Source organism: Lithobates pipiens, unplaced genomic scaffold, assembly GCF_037356315.1.
Source record: "Lithobates pipiens isolate NorthernLeopardFrog02 unplaced genomic scaffold, aLitPip1_a1.2 Scaffold_22, whole genome shotgun sequence".
Lineage (NCBI taxonomy): Eukaryota > Metazoa > Chordata > Amphibia > Anura > Ranidae > Lithobates > Lithobates pipiens.
In genome coordinates this window covers 37592472-37615801 of record NW_027507784.1, presented here as the reverse complement: position 1 = coordinate 37615801, position 23330 = coordinate 37592472, and the positions used below count along the sequence as shown (strand labels likewise).

Sequence of the window (23330 nt, the reverse complement as noted above, 5' to 3'; positions counted from 1 at the left end):
AAACCTTGTGGACGGCCTTCCCAGAAGAGTTGAAGCTGTTATAGCTGCAAAGGGTGGGCCAACTCAATATTGAACCCTACGGACTAAGACTGGGATGCCATTAAAATTTATGTGTGTGTAAAGGGAGGTGTCCCAATACTTTTGGTAATATAGTGTAGTTGACTATGGTGCTTTCAGAATTTTGTTTTAATATAAAAGAATCAGACAGGCATTGTAGCTGCAGATTTTATTATGAGGAGAGGATACACGGAATATTGGGAGCTGATACAGATGGGGGTAAGTTAGACAGATGACAGACGGGGGGCGATACTCTGTAGCTCAGGTCGGCACAGCGGTCTGGAAATTACTCCTCGCAGTGGTCGCAGTTGCTGTTGGGGTTGTCCCAGTGGAAGCCGATGGCGTTGATGGCGGTGCCGGAGCGTCCGCTGATGCATCTCAGGTAGGTGCCGGGGAACAGAGGGGAGCCGCTGAAGGCGGTTCCGATATCTTTGCCGAAAGTGAACACGCGCCCCTTGTTGGTGATGAATACCAGCTGGCGGATGTAGAGGGTATATTTCCCGTTTACCTGACTAATGTGCTCTCCGGGGTTAAGTAAAATTTCCTCCATATCCCCCGATGTGTCCCCAATGTACTCTGACCACGTCGTCCCATATCGCACCTGGATCCTGTGGAGGGAACAAACCCACGTCATTCTTCAGAAGAGAAATACAGAAAGAAGATCTAAAATTGTAACATAAGATAAATAATATGAATAAAACTGCCATAAGCCCCACGCCAGCCTCAGGTTACCTGGCAAAAAAATAAAAACAAATGCCATGGCATCCGATTCCCATTACTGCCAGTGCCGCAGCTATTTTCCACCAAAAATCACAAGATTTAGACATTGGTTTAACCCCTTCAATACCGGGCAATTTCACCCCCTTCCTGCCCAGGATCATTTTCCGCTTTCAGCGCTGTCACACTTTAAATGACAATTTTTTTATTTATTTTTTTGAGACAGCTAGAACTTTGCTTTGGTGGTATTCAATCACCACTGGGATTTCTGGAATTTTTTTCTTTTTTTGCTAAACAAATGAAAAAAAGACCGAAGATTTTGAAAATTAAAAAAAAAACCCTTTTCATCATTTCTGTAATACAATTTTACAAAATTTATAATTTTTCTTCTTCACTGATGGGCACTGATAAGGCACCACTGATGGGCACTGATAGGAGGCACTAATATGCTGCACTGGTGGCTACTGATTTTTACTGATGAGGCTCTTTTCAGCTACACTGGACATGTTTTTCTAGTCTCATTATTGTAAATTACTTTACACATGTAACAATGAAATACACAAAATAAAACACAAATGCAAAAATCAAAAAATTACAGAGCAGTTCCTCTATCGAAATGACATGTACTGTACATTCACCCTGTGTGAATGGGGCAAGATCAAATGTTCTTCAGTCTATTTTCTCTGCAATTTGAATGTGTGAATGGGGAAAATACCACATTATGGCCACAAGATGGTGATGAGGAGCACAATTATTTCTCACTAGTCATGTCATAGTCCTAAATCAGGGATCTCCAAACTACACCACATCTGGCCCTCTGCAAGGTCTTATCCGGCCCACTGTTAGGGTCAGTGAGTTATACTCAGTGTGTACTGATTGAGGATTCAGGTCAGCAGAGGTCACCCATGGTCTCCACTTCAACCCCCCCAACCCACACCCAGACTTTGTAAAGGGTGACTCTAATGGGGACCCTGATGTAAGGAGCATTATGATGGGGACTCTGATAGGGACTCTGGTATAAAGGAGGTTTCTGATGTAAGAAGGGCCCCGATGTAACAGGGAACCCTGACTTAAGGGAGGACTCTAATGGGGACCTTGATGTAACATGGGACTCTAATGGGGACCCCAATGTAACAGGGAATTCTAATGGGTACCCTGACTTAAGAGTGGGCTCTAATACAATCCCTGATGTAAGGGGGACTCTAATGAAGACCCTGGCATAAAGGTGGACTCTGACAGGGACCCTGATGTAAGGGGGGACTCTAATGTGGACCCTGATGTAAGGGGGGACTCTAATGGGATACTGGTGTGAGGGGGACTCTAATTGGGATTCTGGTGTAAAGGGTGAGTCTAATGGGGATCCTGGTATAAAGGGGGAGTCTAATGGGGATCCTGGTGTAAAGGGGGAGTGTAATGGGGATCCTGGTATAAAGGGGGAGTCTAATGGGGATCCTGATGTAAGGGCGGAGTCTGATGTGGACCCTGAAATAAGGGTGGACTCTTGAGGGAACCCGGTGTAAGGGGGACTCTAATTGGGATCCTGGTGTAAAGGGGGAGTCTAATGGGGATCCTGGTATAAAGGGGGAGTCTAATGGGGATCCTGGTGTAAAGGGGGAGTCTAATGGGGATCCTGGTATAAAGGGGCACTCTAATAAGGATTCTAATATAAGGGGGAGTCCAATGGGGATCCTGATGTAAAAGGCAATCTAATGGGGATTAGACATCCTCCAAAGGTCCCTCAAAATTTTGGGGGGACCTTTTCAGGGGTCTGTGGGCCATTTCTTTATTTTAAATAGAAGCCATATGGGAAATGTAATTTGCCATCAGTCAAAATTTTTTTTTCCTTTGTACCTGTCACTGCTCCTGGCCCAGTGGAAGTTTTACATGTTGTTCTGCACTGGTACACATTCCCAGGGCACTGCCCCGAGCCAGAGCCGGCACAAGGCAGAGGCGGAAGGGGTAGAAGGGGCGGATGCCCTGGGCGTATATGTCCCGGCGGCGTGATGTCACTCGCGGCCAGAGGCGGGATGGGAGGAGCATAGAGAGCTGCTGCTGAAGCTGCGACCTGGAGGTGGAGGTTCTGCCGAGGAGGTACCAGGTCAGCAAAGTGTGTATATGATTGCACCAAATTAAGCACTAAACAGATAATGATTACCAAATGCCATCTGCAGATTAATAAATGAACTGTCTGGATCGGACGAGGGGAGAAGGATGAGGGGGAGAATTACCAATGCTACTGTAGCACTACCCCCCCGAAGGAGCTGCTGGTTTTGTTTGGGCTTACCGGTACCTCTCACCTACTCGCTTCTTCGTCTTAGCCCTTGTACACACGGTCAGACATTCCGACGGAAAATGTCCGATCGGACCGTTTTGTCGGATATTCCAACTGTGTGTGGGCTCCATCGGACTGTTTCTGTCGGAATATCCGATCGACAAAGTTTTAGAGCTGGGCTATAAAATATTCCGACAACATGATCCAATCGGACTCTGTCCGATCGTTTGTAGAGAATTCCGATCGGACAAAGTGCCACGCATGCTCAGATCAAATTCCTAGACCAAAGCTATTGGCTACTAGCCTGAACGTAGTCCCGTCGTAACGAAATAACGTCATCATGTTCTGAACAAACAGATTTTCCGACAACTTTGTCTGACAGTGTGTATGCAACAGTTTTGAACAAAATCCAACGGATTTTGTTGTCGGAATGTCCGGCCGTGTGTACAAGGGCTTAGGGGGGTCCCGTTGGAAAGTAGCCCAAATGATGATGAATCCGACACTTAGTCCTTTTTGAAGATTTATTTAGGGGTAACACAAAGAAAGATAAAACACAGTCCTTCAATAGAGGGTTAGAGGATAAAGGGGAGTTCAGGCACCTTGTAATTGCGGGTTAGAGGTATTGGTCAGATCCAGAGGACAAAACAGCGCCACAGACTGGAACCAGCAATCACCGGATTGGCCTCTCACTTGACCTAGCAGCCGATGAGATGCTCAACAAAGTCTCTGCCCCAGACTTGTCAATTGAACTTAGAAATCTTGAGAGTTTTAGAAGAACTACCATACAGTACCAGATTCTTTCAGCCGACCCGGCGATACTGTATGGACATTGATCCGGGGTACGTCCTCAAACTGAGTTTCCAGGCTCCTCCAGAGACACTAGCCTTGCGCTAGGTCCTCCACTGGATCAGCAGGCCCCAAGACATTTCTGGGCCCACACTCTCAGTTGCAAAGCCTCAGGCCAGACGGCCCCCGAGGCGCAGACCATGTGACACAGACCCCAGGCCAGGAGGGCCATGAGGTCGGGATAGTGGACTCCGGAAAATGAACCACCAAAAATGGCTTCGGTACCTTAAATACCCTCTCCCAGAATGCACAGCAGGGAAACCACACCCACTGAGCTATTTCCGAGCAAGAGGTGACATTAATGCATCCAGCTTGCTGCATTTCCACACTTACTGATGGTGACAGCGACACCTATGGTCAAGTGGGAATCAGCGCAACCCAGCTGGACTGGTACAGAAACCAGAACTTTTAGACCCCTTTCACACCACACCGCCCATTGCGCCGGATTTGCGGCACATTTCGAGCGCTAGTGGGGCGCTTTTACCCCCGCTAGCGGCCGCAAAAGGGTTAAAACCGCCGGTTTATTACAGCGCTGCCCCATTGATTTCAATGGGGAGCAGCGGTGGAGGAGCGGTAAACACACCGCTCCTTTACCGCTCCAAAGAAGCTGCTGGCAGGACTTTTTTCTGACGTCCTGCCAGGGCACCTCTGTAGTGTGAAAGCCCTCGGGGATCACACTACACACAATGGTGCAGCTTCTTTAGGGCGGATTGCAGGTGCTATTTCTAATGCTATAGCGCCTGCAAAACACCCTGGTGTGAAAGGGGTGTTAGAGAGAATTAGTCTGAGCCAAACTACAGATTCAGACAACTAAATTTGAAAAAATAATAGCGTCTACCCATCAGGAGCAGGGCGCTACACTACCTATTTTTAATTTTGGTAATATGCGGCATGGAGGGGTTAATGTACTGTCACTGGTCACTGATGCATTAGTGGCTGACCAGTGGCAGTACATTAACCCCCTCCCCCCCGCTGCATATTACAGAAATTAAAAATAGCAATGGTAATTAACTCCCCGCCTCCTTCCCTCCCAAATTCTGATCCAGACAGTTAATTTACTAATCTGCAGCAGGTTCATAAACAAACTGTCCGATTGGGGGAGGGGAGGAGGCATCTGGCAGCAGGTGACGATGGCAAGTGACATCTGGTTGGAAGCTAAACAGTGTGGACCTTGAGTGAAGAGGGAACAAGTTTTGCTTTTTGACTGCTGGTGATTGCTGGGTTGCATTTTTAGGTTATTTTTGGGGCTTTTCCTTGTATCTTTTTAACACTCTTTTCTGACACTTTTTAACCACTTGCCGCCCGCCATATAGCAGAATGACGGCGGCAAAGTGGTTTTAATATCCTGACCGGACGTCATATGACGTGATCAGGATATTAAGCCGCTGCGCACCCCCGGGGGTGCACATCGTGGTGATCGTTGTTGCGGTGTGTCAGTCTGACACCCGGCAACTACAATCTTGGTAAAGAGTCTCCGACGGAGACTCTTTACCACGTGATCAGCCATGTCCAATCACGGCTGATCACAGTGTAAATAGGAAGAGCCGTTGATCGGCTTTTCCTCACTCGCGTCTGTCAGACGTGAGTAGAGGAGAGCCGATCGGCTGCTCCTTTGACAAGGGGGGGTCTGTGTTGATCGATTATCAGTGCAGACCCCCCAGGATGCCCACACTGGACCACCAGGGATGCCACCAGACCACCAGGGATGCCCAGCACCAGGTATGCCACCCTAGACCACCAGGGATGCCAGTCAGTGCCCACAATGGATGCCAATCAGTGCCCACAATGGGCATCACTGATTGGCATGCATTACTGTTTGGCACTGATTGGCATCCATCAGTACAATATGATACTATACAATGTCACCTATCAGTGCCCATCCGTGCCACCTATCAGTGCCCAATCCGTGCCTCCTATAAGTGCCCATCCATGCTCATCAGTGCCGCCTATCCATGCCAGCTATCAGTGCCAATTTTTGCCACCTATCAGTGCCCATCCATGTCGCCCATCAGTGCCACCTATCAGTGCCCATCAGTGCTGCCTATCAGTGCCCATCATTGCCACCTCATCAGTGCCACTTCATTGGTGCCACCTCATCGGTGCCCATCAGTGCAGCCCCATCAGTGAAGGAGAAAACTTACTTATTTACAAAGTTTTGAAACTGAAACAAAAAAAAAAACATTTTTTTTTTCAAAATTTTCGGTCTTTTTTTATTTGTTTAGCAAAATATAAAAAATGCAGAGGTGATCAAATACCACCAAAATAAAGCTCTATTTGTGGGAAAAAAATGATAAAAATGTAATTTAGGTACAGTGTAGCACGACCGTGCAATTGTCATTCAAAATGCGACAGCACTGATAGCTCAAAATTGGTCTAGGCAGGAAGGTGTTCAAGTGTCTGGTATTGAAGTGGTTAAACAGCTTTTTTTTCTTTACTTCCTTCAGCCTACTAATTAAGGGAAGTGGTTAATTGGTCACAGGTGCTTGAGGCCTATATAACCTTGTGCAGAACTCATTGTGAGCCCGCTCATCTTCGAGTCTGCTGGAAGTCTGTCCAAGTGGATCTGGTCTAAGCGGTGAGTTAAAACCAGAGTTGGTGGAACTGGTCTAAGTGGTGAATTAAAGCCAGAGTTGGTGGAACTGGTCTAAGTGGTGAATTAAAGCCAGAGTGGGTGGAACTGGTCTAAGTGACGAGTTAAAACCAGAGTTTAAAACAGGAGGTTATAACAGAGGTCATAGTACCTGTGTAGTGTGAGTACCTGAGTGTTGTCTGAGTAGTGTGTGTGGATCGTTAGTACTTGTGTATTGTGTACTATATACTTGTGTGTTGTGAGTGCATGTAGTTCTGCGAGTGGATGTAGTTCTGCCAGCGGTCTGCAAGTGCACATAGCTCTGCGAGTACTTGTGTATTGTCTTGTTGAGTATTAGTGTCAGGAATCTAGTTGTTAGGTAATTTGGACAGGGTATAATCCCCAATCCTCATTAAATTGAATAGGTACGATGCCCAGCGAGTGGGGAGTGGTGACTTGTTGTACATCTTGCGGCATGTATGTGTTCCTTGATCATCCAATCAAGGGTGAATACTGCTGTGCAAAATGTAAGCACATTGTTTCCTTGGAAGCCCAGGTTCTGAATCTGGGGAAACAACTGTCAACATTGAGAAGTCCCTCCATACTAAAGGAGAGCCAGGAATGTACACGGCAGGGGTGAGCACAGAGGCGGTGGAGACAAAGAGGTGCAGGCACTAGCAAAGAGTAGATGGGTGACAGTCAGGAAGGGTAGAGGGGGAAGTCTAAGGGAGGCCCATCCAGGGCTGGAGCATCCCAATAGGTACGCTCCATTGAGTGACATTGGTGAAACCAGTCAGGAACCTGCACTGCTGGAGCTGAAGGACTCTCCTAACTGTCGGGGGGAAGAACTCCTCCAGTGAGAGTGGGGGGATGAAAGGAAAGACAGATTTTGGTTGTAGGGGACTCAATTCTTAGAAGGACAGAGAGGGCAATCTGTAACAAAAACCTGAAGCGCCGAACAGTATGTTGTCTGCCGGGCGCTCGGGTTCGACACATCACGGATCTGGTGGACAGATTACTGGGAGGGGCTGGGGAAGACCCGGCTGTCATGGTGCACGTTGGCACCAATGACAAAGTCAGAGGCAGATGGAGTGTCCTAAAGAACAATTTTAGGGACTTGGGAGCTAAATTGAGGAAAAAGACCTCCAAGGTAGTATTCTCAGGAATAGTACCGGTACATCGAGCCACACCAGAAAGGCAGAGGGAGATTAGGGAAGTAAACAAGTGGCTGAAGAGTTGGTGTAGTAAGGAGGGTTTGGGTTCCTGGAGGACTGGGCTGACTTCTCAGTCAATAACCAGTACTTGACCAGTGTAGCCCAAATGTCTCCTTCACTTTCACCCTGTTAACCATTTATATTCCACCCATTCATTACCCCTTATAATGATGAGACCACAACTTTCTTTGTAGTAAAATGGCCACAACAGCCCTTATTAACACAACCAAAATAACTCACTCCAAAAAAAAAATATATAAATATATATATATATGCAACCAATAAAATATAACCACAACAACATAACTAATTTGTTAAACCCAGTCTGGTGATCTCTGACGGTGACCCAATTTTATCACATAACACCAACTCACTGCGGTACCTTTTAACATAATAGGCCTCCAGCTGTGACCGCTCGGAGACAACCCCTTCCTGCAGTGAAACCATCCCAGTATTCCATCCACCATTCTGGAATACACCGGAGGGGCCCGTGGTATCAATGAGCCCCCCACCCCTTTCAGATCACCTCTGTTTTACCGCCACCGTCAAAGACCAGCAGAAAGATACCGCCACAGCCAAATGGGTGACTACCTTAACCTTGAGGGTAACCCCACACCTGCAGAGCCTTTTGGATTCCGTCTTGCAATCCCATGGACCATAAATCGATACCGACATCGGAGAGATGAACACCATCCCTCCGCAAGTATAGCCCCAGATTAGTTTCAAGCTCCCTGTGTCTAATCGCAATACCCCCATTCTGTACCACAAACCTCCCCACCACCTTGTTGATCCTGATGCCTGTCTTGATGATGCTCACCACGGATCTAGCCCACCTCCACGTCGTCCTGGCCACAATGTCCGACCACAACAGAGTGGTACCCCGAAATTTTGTGCGCAGCTTCATAAAATCCGATTTTATGTCCGTGATCAGGTACTAATACGTCCGGTGGTCTATCCAGCCGTACGTACCTCTCCACCTCCACCATCACTCTGTCTCACTTCATTCCTGGTATTCCTAGCCACTGCAAATCAGCCTCTCTCCTAGAAATACCCAATTGCCTACTATCCGGCCTTACGTCTCCTCTCCTGGCCCCCCAACACACATAGGAGTGGCCTATGATCCAAACGAGGCGTACTGAACCTCCATCTGAAATGAGAAAGCACAACAACAAATAACATACATATACCTAAGCAACTCTACTATATCACTCCTACCACTTTTTTTTATTACCCAACTGCCAGTTGTGGCCTGATATATGTTGGGAATTTTTTAGACTCCCATCTTCAAATCCTGTGCACCGCCGCCTCATCCAACCCACGTCTGGCCGCCCCGATGCGGAAGGAGTGTGAGGCATACTCCGCCCCTTCCAACCCAACCGCCTTTAAACATTTTCTGAACACTTAGGCCGCGTACACACGGGCGGACTGTCTGCCCAACTTAGTCCGCCGAAACACATTTCAGCGGACAGTCCGCTCGTGTGTGGGCTTCAGCGGACTTTTTCAGCGGACAGTCTGGCGGACTAAGTCTTTCGGAATGTTGGAAAGACTGTCCGTCGGACTCACATTTCAGCGGACAGTCCGCCCGTGTGTGTGCCAGTCCGCCCTACTTTTGAAATGAGCGGACTTTTCCCGCCCGGAGAAAAGTCCGCTCATTTCGAGCGGGTATCCAGGTAGGCGGGGCCCGCGACGGAGACGTCGCTGGCCCCGCCGCCTGGTATGGACTTAAAGGGGAACCCCAGCGCCGAAAAAAATCGGCGTGGGGGTGCCCCCCAAGTCCACAACAGACCCTTGTCCGAGCACGCTACCCGGCCGGCCAGGAAAGGGGGGCGAGCGAGCGCCCCCCCTCCTGAGCCGTACCAGGCCGCGTGCCCTCAACATGGGGGGTGCCTTGGGGAAGGGGGGGCTGTGCGGCCCCCCCACCCCAAAGCACCTTGTCCCCATGTTGATGAGGACAAGGGCCTCTTCCCGACAACCCTGGCCGTTGGTTCTCGGGGTCTGCGGGCGGGGGGCTTATCGGAATCCGGGAGCCCCCTTTAATAAGGGGGCCCCGGATACCGGCCCCCCACCCTATGTGAATGAGTATGGGGTACAATGTACCCCTACCCATTCACCTGTGAAAAAAAGTACAAAAAAAACACAACACAGGGTTAAAATATTTTATTGCACAGCTCCGGGGGTCTTCCGTCTTTGGGGGTCTTCTCGCCGGACTCCTCCGCTATCTTCTTGTAGCTCTTTTACTAGCGGAGGAGTCCGGCTTTCTTCCGCGCCACCGGCCTCTTCTCCCGACTTCGGGGGTCTTGTCCCCCTCTTCGGGTCTTCTGTCGCCGCCGTCGCCTTCCGTTCTTCTTCTTCTTCTTCTTCTTCTTCTTCTTCTCCAGGAGATGTTGCCTCGACGATCTCTCCGGCCGGAATGCCAGAGCCGCGCTGTGCGGCCACTTATATAGTGACAATGGGGCAATGTCACATGGCTTTATGTCACATGGGTTGGTGTCACATGGTGACCCCGCCCCCTTACGATGTCATAGTCCCCATGTGACATCAACCCATGTGACCAGCCCATGTGACATATACCATGTGACACCGCCCCATTGTCACTATATAAGTGGCCGCGCAGCGCGGCTCTGGCATTCCGGCCGGAGAGATCGTCGAGGCAACATCTCCTGAAGAAGAAGAAGAAGAAGAAGAAGGCGACGGCGGCGACAGAAGACCGGGCCACCGCCTGTAAAAGAGCTATAAGAAGGCGCGGTGGCCCGGCAGAAGAACCGAAGAGGGGGACAAGACCCCCGAAGTCGGGAGAAGAGGCCGGCGGGGAGGAAGAAAGCCGGACTCCTCCGCTAGCAAAAGAGCTACAAGAAGATAGCGGAGGAGTCCGGCGAGAAGACCCCCGAAGACAGAAGACCCCCGGAGCTGTGCAATAAAATATTTTAACCCTGTGTTGTGTTTTTTTTTTGTACTTTTTTTCACAGGTGAATGGGTAGGGGTACATTGTACCCCATACTCATTCACATAGGGTGGGGGGCCGGTATCCGGGGGCCCCCTTATTAAAGGGGGCTCCCGGATTCCGATAAGCCCCCCGCCCGCAGACCCCGACAACCAACGGCCAGGGTTGTCGGGAAGAGGCCCTTGTCCTCATCAACATGGGGACAAGGTGCTTTGGGGTGGGGGGGCCGCGCGGCCCCCCTTCCCCAAGGCACCCCCCATGTTGAGGGCACGCGGCCTGTCGAAGCACACGTAAACCTTTGCTGCATCCTCGATCCTGACCACATCCGACCTACCCGACGTCTCAGCTGCCCCTTTTTCACCTGCCTTTTCGGTGACCACTGTCTGTACAGTTGAGGAGGATGCTGGGGGCACTCCCGCCCCACCCGATCCCCCAACTGCTGCCCCACTTGCTGCAGCTGACCACGGGGCCACCTGAGGTGGTTGGCCCTGTCCCCCTTCAAACCTGCCCACCAACACCCGCAGACCCTCTAACAAGTCCCTCATCTGTGTAGCGGGTCCAGACAAGGCAGGTCCATTCCCCGCCATAGGCTGGTCCCGTATCCCCCCACTTGCCTGCGCCACAGGAGCTGTTGACCCCACTGTGCCCGCCTGAACCACCACTACAGAGCCTGCAGTGCATCAGACAATAAGTGTTCTGTTGACTTACTGACCAGGAGCACTCCCAACAGCCGATCTGCTGCTCTCCCTGGCTGCCACCTGTGGTTCGTCATCTGTGGACACGTCCCCTTCTGATCTCTCTTCCTGTCCCCCAGTGGGAGGTGCTACATGCCCCCCAGGTGAATTGGCCCCGGAGGCCATGGCATTTTGCATCTGAGACATCTTGTTTACCACAGAAGCTCCTCCCACCCCAGACTGGCAGTGAAAACCAGACCTGGTGTGCCCCTGGGTAGGTTTTTTGCTGCCCACCACCTCCAGTCTTTGCCACCGGACATCTCTCTGCTAGGCCCCGCCCCCTCGTGCTCTTCCCGGGCCTCCTGTTTGCCGCCTCTGTGCCACTGGCCAGTGCACCTTCCTTCCTTGCAGCCTCCTTGCTCCTACTGGCCCCCTCCAGAGATTCCCCCCATGTCCAGTCTCTGGGTGAACAGGCGGGGAACCTAGCACCATGCCGGCCTGTGGCCCTGCCCCCCAGGATAGGCCGGCGGCGCGTGGACCGCCCAGGGCCTACTAGATCATGCTGCGCCCGCTTCTCCAGGGGACCTGATCGGTCCTCTACCGGGCTCCTATGTAGGCGAGGTGGCCGAGGTGCAAGCTCCAGTGCGCATAAACGCAAGGTAAGTATAGTAGCAAGTCCGAGTTGCAATCTCAGAACACACAATAAGAGAATAATATTTGACCTAAACTGTCTAAACTACATGGCATGTTCACCAATGCCAGGAGCCTGGCGGACAAGATGGGTGAACTAGAGATACTGTTGTACGAAGAGGATTTGGATTTTGTGGGAATTTCAGAGACCTGGTTCAACAGCTCTCATGATTGGCTGGCAAACATTCAGGGGTATACCCTTTATCGCAAGGATAGAGAGGGTAAAAAAGGGGGAGGGGTATGGGGGGGGCAAAACCAATTTACCTCCATGATATATTCATTCCTGCTGATCATTGCTGAATCTGGCAGCAGGTGACGGTGGCAAATAACATGTGGCATCTGGCAGCAGGTGATGGTGTTAAATGTCACTCTGCACCAGGCAGCAGGTGACGGTGGTAAATGACCTGTTGCTCTGAGCCCTGGGCTGATAATTAATACAGGGCTCTTTACAGAGGGAATGATCACTTTTTTCTTTTCCCTGCAAAGGAAAAAGGAAAAAGAACAAATCGATCTGCAGTAGAAAGCAGCACACACGGGCAGGGCCGGACTGGCCTACCAGGATACCAGGAGGTTTCCCGGTAGCCCGCCTGCCCTGGGGCCGCTTTTACTTGCGGCTGCATTTGTGATTTCTACTGCGGATCACAGCGCTGGCTGGCTCTGTGTTCGGCGGCCGCTCTGTAACATGGCCCCGCCCCCCCAGACCTGCTTGTGTGAAAGTAGATAGAATCAACATTCCGCCTATCACACAAGCCGGTCTGGGGGGGCGGGGCCATGTTACAGAGCGGCCGCCGAACACAGAGCCAGCCAGCGTTGTGATCAAGAGGATGAGATGCCGCCCGTACAGTCCGCCCTGTATGCCTGGATAGGAGGATCATCAGGGGGGCTGCATATAGAGGAAATGAGCATTCTACATTCCTCCATGCAGTCACTGAATGCTTGCAGGAGGGAGAGGAGGAGAATCAAGCATTCAGCGGCTGCATGGAGGAATATAGAAAGATCATTTCCTCTATTAACAGCCCCCCCGTCGATCCTCCTATACAACTTATTTTACTGCCCCCCCCCCCAGTTCTCCTTGTGCTCCCTCCGCCCCCAGTGCTCTTCTCCCCCACCATACTCTCCAGCCCCCCCCCACAGTTCTCTCCACCCCTGTTCTTTCTGCCCCCCCTTTCCAGCTCTCCCCATCCTTCTCTAGCCACCATCCCAGTGCTCTTCACCCCCCCAGTGCTCTTCACCCCCCCAGTGCTCTTCACCCCCCCAGTGCTCTTCACCCCCCCAGTGCTCTTCACCACCCAATGCTCTTCACCCCCCCAGTGCTCTTCACCCCCCAGTGCTACCCCCTGTTCTTTGTCACCCCCCCATTGCTTTCCAGCTCTCCCCACCACTCTCCAGCCCCCACACCAGTGCTCTCCAGCCCCCCATTCTCCTTACCCCTGTTCTTTCTGGCCCTCTGGTGCTCTCAAGCTCCACCCATCGCTCTCCAGCCCCCCAGTGCTCTTTACCCACCTCATGCTCTCCACTACCATTCTTTTTTTCTTCCCCCCCCCAGCACTCCCCACCCCTGTACTCTCCACTCCCCCCTGCATTTTGCCCCCACCCATGTGCTCTTCAACCCGGCCAGTGCTCTCCACCTCCTATAATGCTCTCCAATCCCCCGTGCTTTTCCCCCTGTTCTTTCTGGCCCCCACTGGTGCTCCCAAGCTCCCCCCATTGCTCCCTACTCCCCCCTACTATTTGTACCCCCCCAGTACTCTCCAGCCCCCGTACTCTCCACCCCTGTTTTTCTGCCCCCCAGTGCTCTTCGCCACCCCACACTCTTAGCCCCCTCAGTGCTCTCAGCCTACCATGCTCTCCACCCCTGTTCTTTTTGCCCCCCCCAGTACTCTCAAGTTCCCCCCCAGCGCTCTCTGCTCCCCACCCCTGTGATCTCCACTACCCCCTGCTCTTTGCCCCCACCCATGTGTTCTCCAACCCTGCCAGTACTCTCTGCTCCCCCTTCTTTCCAGCTCCCACCCAGTTCTCTCCACTTCCCCAGAACCAGAGGACAGGCTGACTGAAAATGGGGACGGCTGAAGGTGCAGGTGGCCAGGGGCCACTCCATCTCACAGCAAACAGATCCTCTGGAAGGAGCACCGTCTCCATCCAAAACGAGAACAGACCCTGCCTGCTGTTGGCTAGGGTTGCCACCTGTACAGGATTCACCCGGACAGTCCGGGTTCTGAATCATCTGCCCGGTTTTCAGACTGCCTGAAACCCGGACAGACCATTCTGGCAGGGGGGAGCTTCATTAGAATACATGCCACTGTGGAGACAGTCACAGCAGCAGTATCATTACTTCTCAATAAATACACACACTGAGCTTTTATGTGTGTATTGAGAATCTGAAGCTCCTTTCTGCCCCCCCCCCCCCCCCTCCAGGCTCCTGCAGGGTCTCCATTATCTCTGTTCCCCCCTCTGCAATCACTAGTGCTGTGGTCTGGGAGAAGGGGGAGGCGGAGCGGAGGAGATCACTGGAGCTGCTGTGGGGCTTCTGCTCATCAAGAGGTGAGCCGACTTTTTATTTTACTAAGCAAAGTTCCAGGAGTGTTTCTTTTGTGAAGGTTTAAGAATCAGAAGAGACAGCAGTGAGTGTGTGTGTGGGGGGGGAGAGTCTGCAGTCCAATCACAGTATCTCCCGAGCAGCTCACTTATCTATGTATACAAACTTCCCCATCCTCTGTCCACATTATGTGATGTCATTTATGGCCATTCACTTAACCCCGTGTGTATGTGGTGAGTTTACACCCCGATAGTCCAGACTCAGAGCCTGGAGAACACGGGATATATGAATGGTTATACATTACCTCCCCATCATCTGTACATACAGAGTGCTGGGGGCAACATCTTATAACACATTGTTTTCATTGAATAGTATTGTTGTGTATATTTTAGTACATGACCACAATAGTTTAAAAAAATAAACTATAGACATCCCTATCTGACCACTTCTCAGCCCCCAACTACCCCCCAGCTTATATCACCCCCAGACCACTTCATACAGACATCACTCCGAGCCGCTTCCTACCCCCCAGCTGAGGGACTTCATTCCATAGTCACCCCACAGACACTGCAAGAAATCCCTCCCCATACTGCCTCCATTATACCCTCTGCACCCCTCTCCTGTACATACTGTACCCATTATACCCTCCATACTCCTCTCCTGTACATACTGCACCCATTATACCCTTCACACTCCTCTCCTGTACATACTGCACCCATCATACCCCCTGCGCTCCTCTCCTGTACATACTGCCCCCATTATACCCTCCACACTCCTCTCCTGTACATACTGCCCCCATCATACCCTCTGCACCCCTCTCCTGTACATACTGCCCCCATCATACTCTCCACACTCCTCGCCTATACATACTGCCCCCATCATACCCTCCATACTCCTCTCCTGTACATACTGCCCCCATAATACCCTCCACACTCCTCGCCTGTACATACTGCCCCCATCATACCCTCCATACTCCTCTCCTGTACGTACTGCCCCCATCATGCCCTCTGCACTCCTCTCCTGTACATACTGCACCCATCATACCCTCTGCACCCCTCTTGTACATAATGCACCTATCATACCCTCCACACTCCTCGCTTATACATACTGCCCCCATCGTACCCTCCACACTCCTCGCCTGTACATACTGCCCCATCGTACCCTCCGCACTCATCTCCTGTACATACTGCCCCCATCATCCCCTCCTGTACATACTGCCCCTATCATACCCTCCATACTCCTCGCCTGTACATACTGCCCCCATAGTACCCTCCGCACTCATCTGCTGTACATAGTGCCCCCATCATACCCCCCGCACTCCTCTCCTGTACATACTGCACTCATCATAGCACTCCTCTCCTTTACATACTGCCCCCATCATCCCCTCCACACTCCTCTCCTGTACATACTGCCCCATCATCCCCTCCACACTCCTCTCCTGTACATACTGCCCCCATTATCCCCTCCACACTCCTCTCCTGTACATACTGCCCCCATCATACCCTCCATACTCCTCTCCTGTACGTACTGCCCCCATCATACCCTCCACACTCCTCTCCTATACATACTACCCCCATCATGCCCTCCACACGCCTCTCCTGTACATACTGCACCCATCATACCCTCTGCACCCCTCTTGTACATAATGCACCCATCATACCCTCCACACCCCTCTCCTGTACATACTGCCCCCATCACCCCCTTTACACTCTTCTCCATACTGTACCCATCATACCCTCCACACTCCTCTACTGTACATACTACCCCCATCATACCCTCCACACTCCTCTCCTGTACATACTGCACCCATCATAGCACTCCTCTCCTGTACATACTGCCCCCATCATACCCTCTGCACCCCTCTCCTGTACATACTGCCCCCATCACCCCCTTCACACTCCTCTCCTGTACATACTGCACCCATCATACCCTCCACACTCCTCTACTGTACATACTGCCCCCATCATACTCTCCACACTGCTCTCCTGTACATACTGCCCCCATCATACCCACTACACTCCTCTCCTGTACATACTGCACCCATCATACCCTCTGCACCCGTCTTGTACATAATGCACCCATCATACCCTCCACACCCCTCTCCTGTACATACTGCCCCCATCACCCCCTTTACACTCCTCTCCTGTACATACTGCACCCATCATACCCTCCACACTCCTCTACTGTACATACTGCCCCCATCATACCCTCCACACTCCTCTCCTGTACATACTGCCCCCATCATACCCTCCACACTCTTCTTCTGTACATACTGCCCCCATCATAGCACTCCTCTCCTGTACATACTTCCCCCATCATACCCTCCACACTCCTCTCCTGTACATACTGCACCCATCATGCCCTCCACACTCCTCTATTGTACATACTGCCCCCATCATACCCTCCGCACTCCTCTCCTGTACATACTGCCCCCATCACCCCTTCGCACTCCTCTCCTGTACATACTGCCCCCATCATACCCTCTGCACCCCTCTCCTGTACATACTGCCCCCATCATACCCTCCACACTCCTCTCCTGTACATACTGCACCCATCATACCCTCCACACTCCTCTCCTATACATACTGCCTCCATCATGCCCTCCACACTCCTCTCCTGTGCATACTGCACCCATCATACCCTCTGCACCCCTCTTGTACATAATGCACCCATCATACCCTCCACACCCCTCTCCTGTACATACTGCCTCCATCACCCCTTTACACTCCTCTCCATACTGCCCCCATCATACCCTCCACACTCCTCTACTGTACATACTGCCCCCATCATACCCTCCGCACTCCTCTCCTGTACATACTGCCCCCATCATACCCTCCGCACCCCTCTCCTGTACATACTGCCCCCATCACCCCCTTCACACTCCTCTCCTGTACATACTGCACCCATCATACCCTCCACACTCCTCTACTGTACATACTGCCCCCATCATACCCTCCACACTCCTCTCCTGTACATACTTCCCCCATCATACCCTCCACACTCCTCTCCTGTACATACTGCACCCATCATGCCCTCCACACTCCTCTATTGTACATACTGCCCCCATCATACCCTCTGCACTCCTCTACTGTACATACTGCCCCCATCATACCCTCCACACTCCTCTCCTGTACATACTGCACCCATCATAGCACTCCTCTCCTGTACATACTGCCCCCATCATACCCTCTGCACCCCTCTCCTGTACATACTGCCCCCATCACCCCCTTCACACTCCTCTCCTGTACATACTGCACCCATCATACCCTCCACACTCCTCTACTGTACATACTGCCCCCATCATACCCTCCACACTCCTCTCCTGTACATACTGCCCCCATCATACCCTCCACACTCTTCTTCTGTACATACTGCCCCCATCATAGCACTCCTCTCCTGTACATACTTCCCCCATCATACCCTCCACACTCCTCTCCTGTACATACTGCACCCATCATGCCCTCCACACTCCTCTATTGTACATACTGCCCCCATCATACCCTCCGCACTCCTCTCCTGTACATACTGCCCCCATCACCCCTTCGCACTCCTCTCCTGTACATACTGCCCCCATCATACCCTCCACACTCCTCTCCTGTACATACTGCACCCATCATACCCTCCACACTCCTCTCCTATACATACTGCCTCCATCATGCCCTCCACACTCCTCTCCTGTGCATACTGCACCCATCATACCCTCTGCACCCCTCTTGTACATAATGCACCCATCATACCCTCCACACCCCTCTCCTGTACATACTGCCCCCATCACCCCTTTACACTCCTCTCCATACTGCCCCCATCATACCCTCCACACTCCTCTACTGTACATACTGCCCCCATCATACCCTCCGCACCCCTCTCCTGTACATACTGCCCCCATCATACCCTCCGCACCCCTCTCCTGTACATACTGCCCCCATCACCCCCTTCACACTCCTCTCCTGTACATACTGCACCCATCATACCCTCCACACTCCTCTACTGTACATACTGCCCCCATCATACCCTCCACACTCTTCTCCTGTACATACTTCCCCCATCATACCCTCCACACTCCTCTCCTGTACATACTGCACCCATCATGCCCTCCACACTCCTCTATTGTACATACTGCCCCCATCATACCCTCCGCACTCCTCTCCTGTACATACTGCCCCCATCACCCCTTCGCACTCCTCTCCTGTACATACTGTCCTCATCATAGCCTCTGCACCCCTCTCCTGTACATACTGCCCCCATCATACCCTCCACACTCCTCTCCTGTACATACTGCACCCATCATACCCTCCACACTCCTCTCCTATACATACTGCCCCATCATGCCCTCCACACTCCTCTCCTGTGCATACTGCACCCATCATACCCTCTGCACCCCTCTTGTACATAATGCACCCATCATACCCTCCACACCCCTCTCCTGTACATATTGCTCCCATCACCCCTTCGCACTCCTCTCCTGTACATACTGCCCCCATCATAGCCTCTGCACCCCTCTCCTGTACATACTGCCCCCATCATACCCTCCACACTCCTCTCTTGTACATACTGCACCCATCATACCCGCCACACTCCTCTCCTGTACATACTGCCCCCATCACCCCTTCATACTCCTCTCCTGTACATACTGCCCCCATCCTACCCTTCACACTCCTCTCCTGTACATACTGCCTCCATCATACCCTCCACACTCCTCTCCTGTACATACTGCCCCCATCATACCCTCCACACTCCTCTACTGTACATACTGCCCCCATCATACCCTCTGCACCCCTCTCCTGTACATACTGCCCCCATTATACCCTCCACACTCCTCTCCTGTACATACTGCCACCATTATACCCTCCACACTCCTCTCCTGTACATACTGCCCCCATCACCCCCCCCCCCAGAAATGTTATTTAATCACAAAACTATATGTATAGTTTATAAAACATAAAAAAATGCTGTTTATTACAATGTACAGTGGTAATAAATTTGCCGTGCGCTGCTAAAGTGTTCGGGTTTGGCTTGAAGAAAAGGTGGCAACCCTACTGTTGGCCGTCATGGATATCCTGCTAACATGCAAGGTACCATACTGAGCATCAACAACGCACCTTCCCACAGACAGGGACTGCAGACTGGGACATGGGGCACAGTGAGGCTGCATTCACGGCACAGTAAAGCTGCATTTGATGGGCACAGTGAGGCTGCAATAATGGGCACAGTGAGGCTGTAATGGTGAGCACGGTGAGGCTGCATTTGTGGGCACAGTGAGACTGCGTTCATGGGCAGAGTAAAGCTGCATTTGGTGGGCACCCACCCCCCTTAGTGTATTCTTTCTGTGGAAAGTGGTCACCCCCCCATATTCTGAGGTCCTGGGGTCCCCCTTGATGATTGTCCACTTGCCACTTTTAACTGGAATTTGCATATATATATATATATATATATATATATATGCCTATTTGATTTCATAGCTATATATAATACACTCTTCATCAAATGTGCTTTAAAATGTATGGTTTTCCCTTTCATGAACAAGAAAATAATGACGTTATGATGTTGGGCTGGTATGAAATTTTGTTTTTTATTCCCAGTCTGGCCCTGCACACAGGAAACATAGTTGATTGACACTGACTCTTTCTTTACACCGGGGGGGGGTTGGTGCAGTTTGCCATCTTTGTCCTGGGCACCGAATGACCTTGTCCCGGCACTGCCCTGAGCATTTTTATTGGACAGATTTGGCTCCCATTGGGTTCGGCATCTGAACTTCTTTGAAGTTTGCCAAACTCTGTTCTCTAAACCCGGAGACGCTGAGTTCAGTGATAATAGAGAATAGGGACAGACACTGAGAATCCCCCCAATATACACATGTATTAGTATGAAGCTGATGAGAAAAGGGAAAACCTGCGCCGTGTGTCTCACCCGGTGATGTAGTAATGGTCACTACGAACTCTCAGGGCTGTGATTTGTCCATCCACTTGGTTTCCAGAGTGTGAAAATCGCTTTCCGCCCGTACCGCCATATTCACCGGAGTACGAGAAGCTGCTCTGCTGAGCTGAGGAATTAAGGAGGCAAAACATCTGTGGAGTAACATCACCACTTTCCAGATATAAGATATATGGTGACATGAGATGTGAATCTATCAGATGAGAGAAGAGGATCTCTTACCTGCAGTGATGGCGCACACACTGACAAGGATCCACAGCAACATTCTGTTATAAAAACAAAATTGACATTATTATATAATATATATGCAGCAGAGCATTGCACCTCAAATACCGCACAACACTATCCCTAATACTGAAAGTATTGCCCCCCCAAATACTGCACAACACTGTCCCCAGTCCTGCAGAGCTTCGCACCTCAAATACTGCATAGAATTGCCCTCAGTAGTGCAGAGCATTGTAGCTTCAATACTGCACAACACTGTCCCTACTACTGCGTAGCACCGCCCCCAGTCCTGCAGAGCATCGCACCTCAAACACTGCACAGCACCGCCTCCCAGTCCTGCAGAGCATCGCACCTCAAACACTGCACAGCACCGCCCCCCGGTACGAAGAAGAAGAAAAAGATTGATGAAAATGCCAGGAGTTTTCTGGCATGACTTCTTGAAGTTTAGCACTTGGAGGCAAAAGTGCTTCTTTGCAAGCGGATCTCACAAGATTCATCGCTGTAATTATGGACTTTTAAAGTGAAGTTGTTGTTTTATTCATCTGAAACACTGAAAGCTCGTTATACAGTTTTAGCGCTACGCCATTTATTACATCAATTACTGTGCAATCCTCGCGTATTGTGTCAGCTGCTTTTACATAGATTTTTCCTATTTTTATGATTCCAGCGCAACAAAATGGTGTCCTTTCTATTCTGGGTCTATGCTAAGGAGCTAATGAGAGGAGCAAGTTGTTTTGGGGGGGGGGGGGGGGGGGGCAAAACCAATTTTCCTCAATGATATGTTCATCCTGCTGAGCATTACACCCATCCATAATTATCAGTGGACTGTCCCTTTAAATCATCTTGTACAATGTTCATTTATCAGATCACTGCAGAATATTACTGCTCATGCAGATTATCTCATACTCCATACAATACATTATACTCTGCGCTGCATTTAGACATCACACCGCTCTAGGCAGGTCTCACTATTAATGCCCTTTTCTACAAGCTCCGCCCCCTGTGTCATAAGTTACGCTATATAAATCTGGTATAATAATAAAAATAATAATAATGTGCTATTGGGGACATCATGGGGTCTGTCCTATATACAGAAATATTTGTTGATCTATACAGACCCCCAAATCAGAAAGAAAAAATAGATTTATGTTTCCTAAACTTCAGTGAGTCTCCTGACTCCTCTCAGCACCCCCTTTCCCTGAACGGTTTACTGACTGAATGCAATCACAAATGTCCAAAATCTGCCAAAAAGAGAAACAAGTTTAAACTGTATATTTAAAGGCTTGAGCTGTAGATATAATTGTAAATTTTTTTTTCACATATGTAAAATGGGGCAAAAGTGAATATTTATGAGGTTATTTACTCTCCAGGTCAAATGTTATTCATTTGTTAACAATAAAGTTTTAGGGAGACATATCACATTATGGCCACTAGATGGAGCTGATGATCATAGTAAATAAGTATTTAAAGAGGGAGTTCCACTGTTTTTTTTTTTTTTTTTTTAAGTCAGCAGCTACAAATACTGCAGCTGCTGACTTTTAAAATATGGACACTTAGCTGTCCAGGACGCTCGCGATGTCGGCACCCGAAGCCGATCTGTCGCTCGGCTTTGGATGCTGCCGCCATCTTTGGTATGGGAATCAGGAAGTGAAGCCTTGAGGCTTCACTTTCCAGTTCCCTACTGCACATGTGCGAGTCACACTGCGCAATACGGATGGTCAATGCTGTCTCTGGGATCTGTGTATTTCCCAGCAGACAGGGGGGGGGGGAAGCAGGAAGTGGCATAAATACCCGCAGATTCTGCGGCTATCTATGCCTGGAAGTGGGTGCAGATACCTGTATTATACAGTTATCTGCAGCCCCCTCCCCCCTGAAAGGTGCCAATTGTGGCACCAGAGGGGGGGAGGGTTCAGATGAGCGGAAGTTCCACTTTAGGGTGGAGCTCCCCTTTAACCACTACAGCCCCGGACCAATAAACACCTTAAGGATTTAATAGATGGAAAGATGAACAAAAATGACTAAGGCCCCTTTCACACTGAGGCGTTTTTCAGATCCGACCCCTTTCACTCCAGTGTGAAAGCCGGAGGGCTTTCACACTGAAGCGGTGCGCTAGCAGGACGGTAAAAAATGTCTTGCTAGCCGCATCTTTGGAGCGGTGAAGGAGTGGTGTATTCACCACTCCTAAACTGCTCCTACCCATTGGAATCAATGGGACAGCACGGCTATACCGCCGGCAAAGCGCCACTGCAACAGTGCTTCGCGGGAGGTTTTAACCCATTTTCGTCCGCTAGCGGGGATTAAAACTGCCCCGCTAGCAGCCGATTACCTCCGCTAAAACGACGCCGCTCCCGCCCCAGTGTGAAAGGGGCCTAAAGGTCCGCTCTAACAAGAGTTTTTGGGAAACATACCATAATATGGCCACTAAATTGTCAGAGAAATTATACTTTTTATCTCTATGAACACCATTATTTGATATTAATATAGTTTTATTTGATATAGTTTAGTTATAACAAAATGCTTACTTAGACTTGCATAATTTGGAAACTTATGATGTTTGCAAAAAGGCTTAGGGAGTTTCTAGTCAGTATCCTATATAACAATTGTGAATGTGAAAATCTGTAACAGACATTTCCCTCTTTCCTGCCATTGTTCAGAATA

General features: G+C 50.4%; 1 protein-coding gene across 1 annotated transcript; it reads right to left on the bottom strand.

The window, feature by feature from the left end:
* Positions 1 to 211: 211 nt before the first annotated feature.
* Positions 212 to 20713, bottom strand: LOC143923577 (zymogen granule membrane protein 16-like). Its single transcript, XM_077447348.1, has 3 exons — positions 20670 to 20713; positions 20424 to 20556; positions 212 to 665 (listed from the first exon to the last, which is right to left on the bottom strand). The coding sequence occupies exons 1-3, from the start codon at positions 20710 to 20712 to the stop codon at positions 344 to 346; spliced, it is 498 nt and encodes a 165-aa protein (XP_077303474.1). The 5' UTR covers position 20713; the 3' UTR covers positions 212 to 343.
* Positions 20714 to 23330: the final 2617 nt, after the last annotated feature.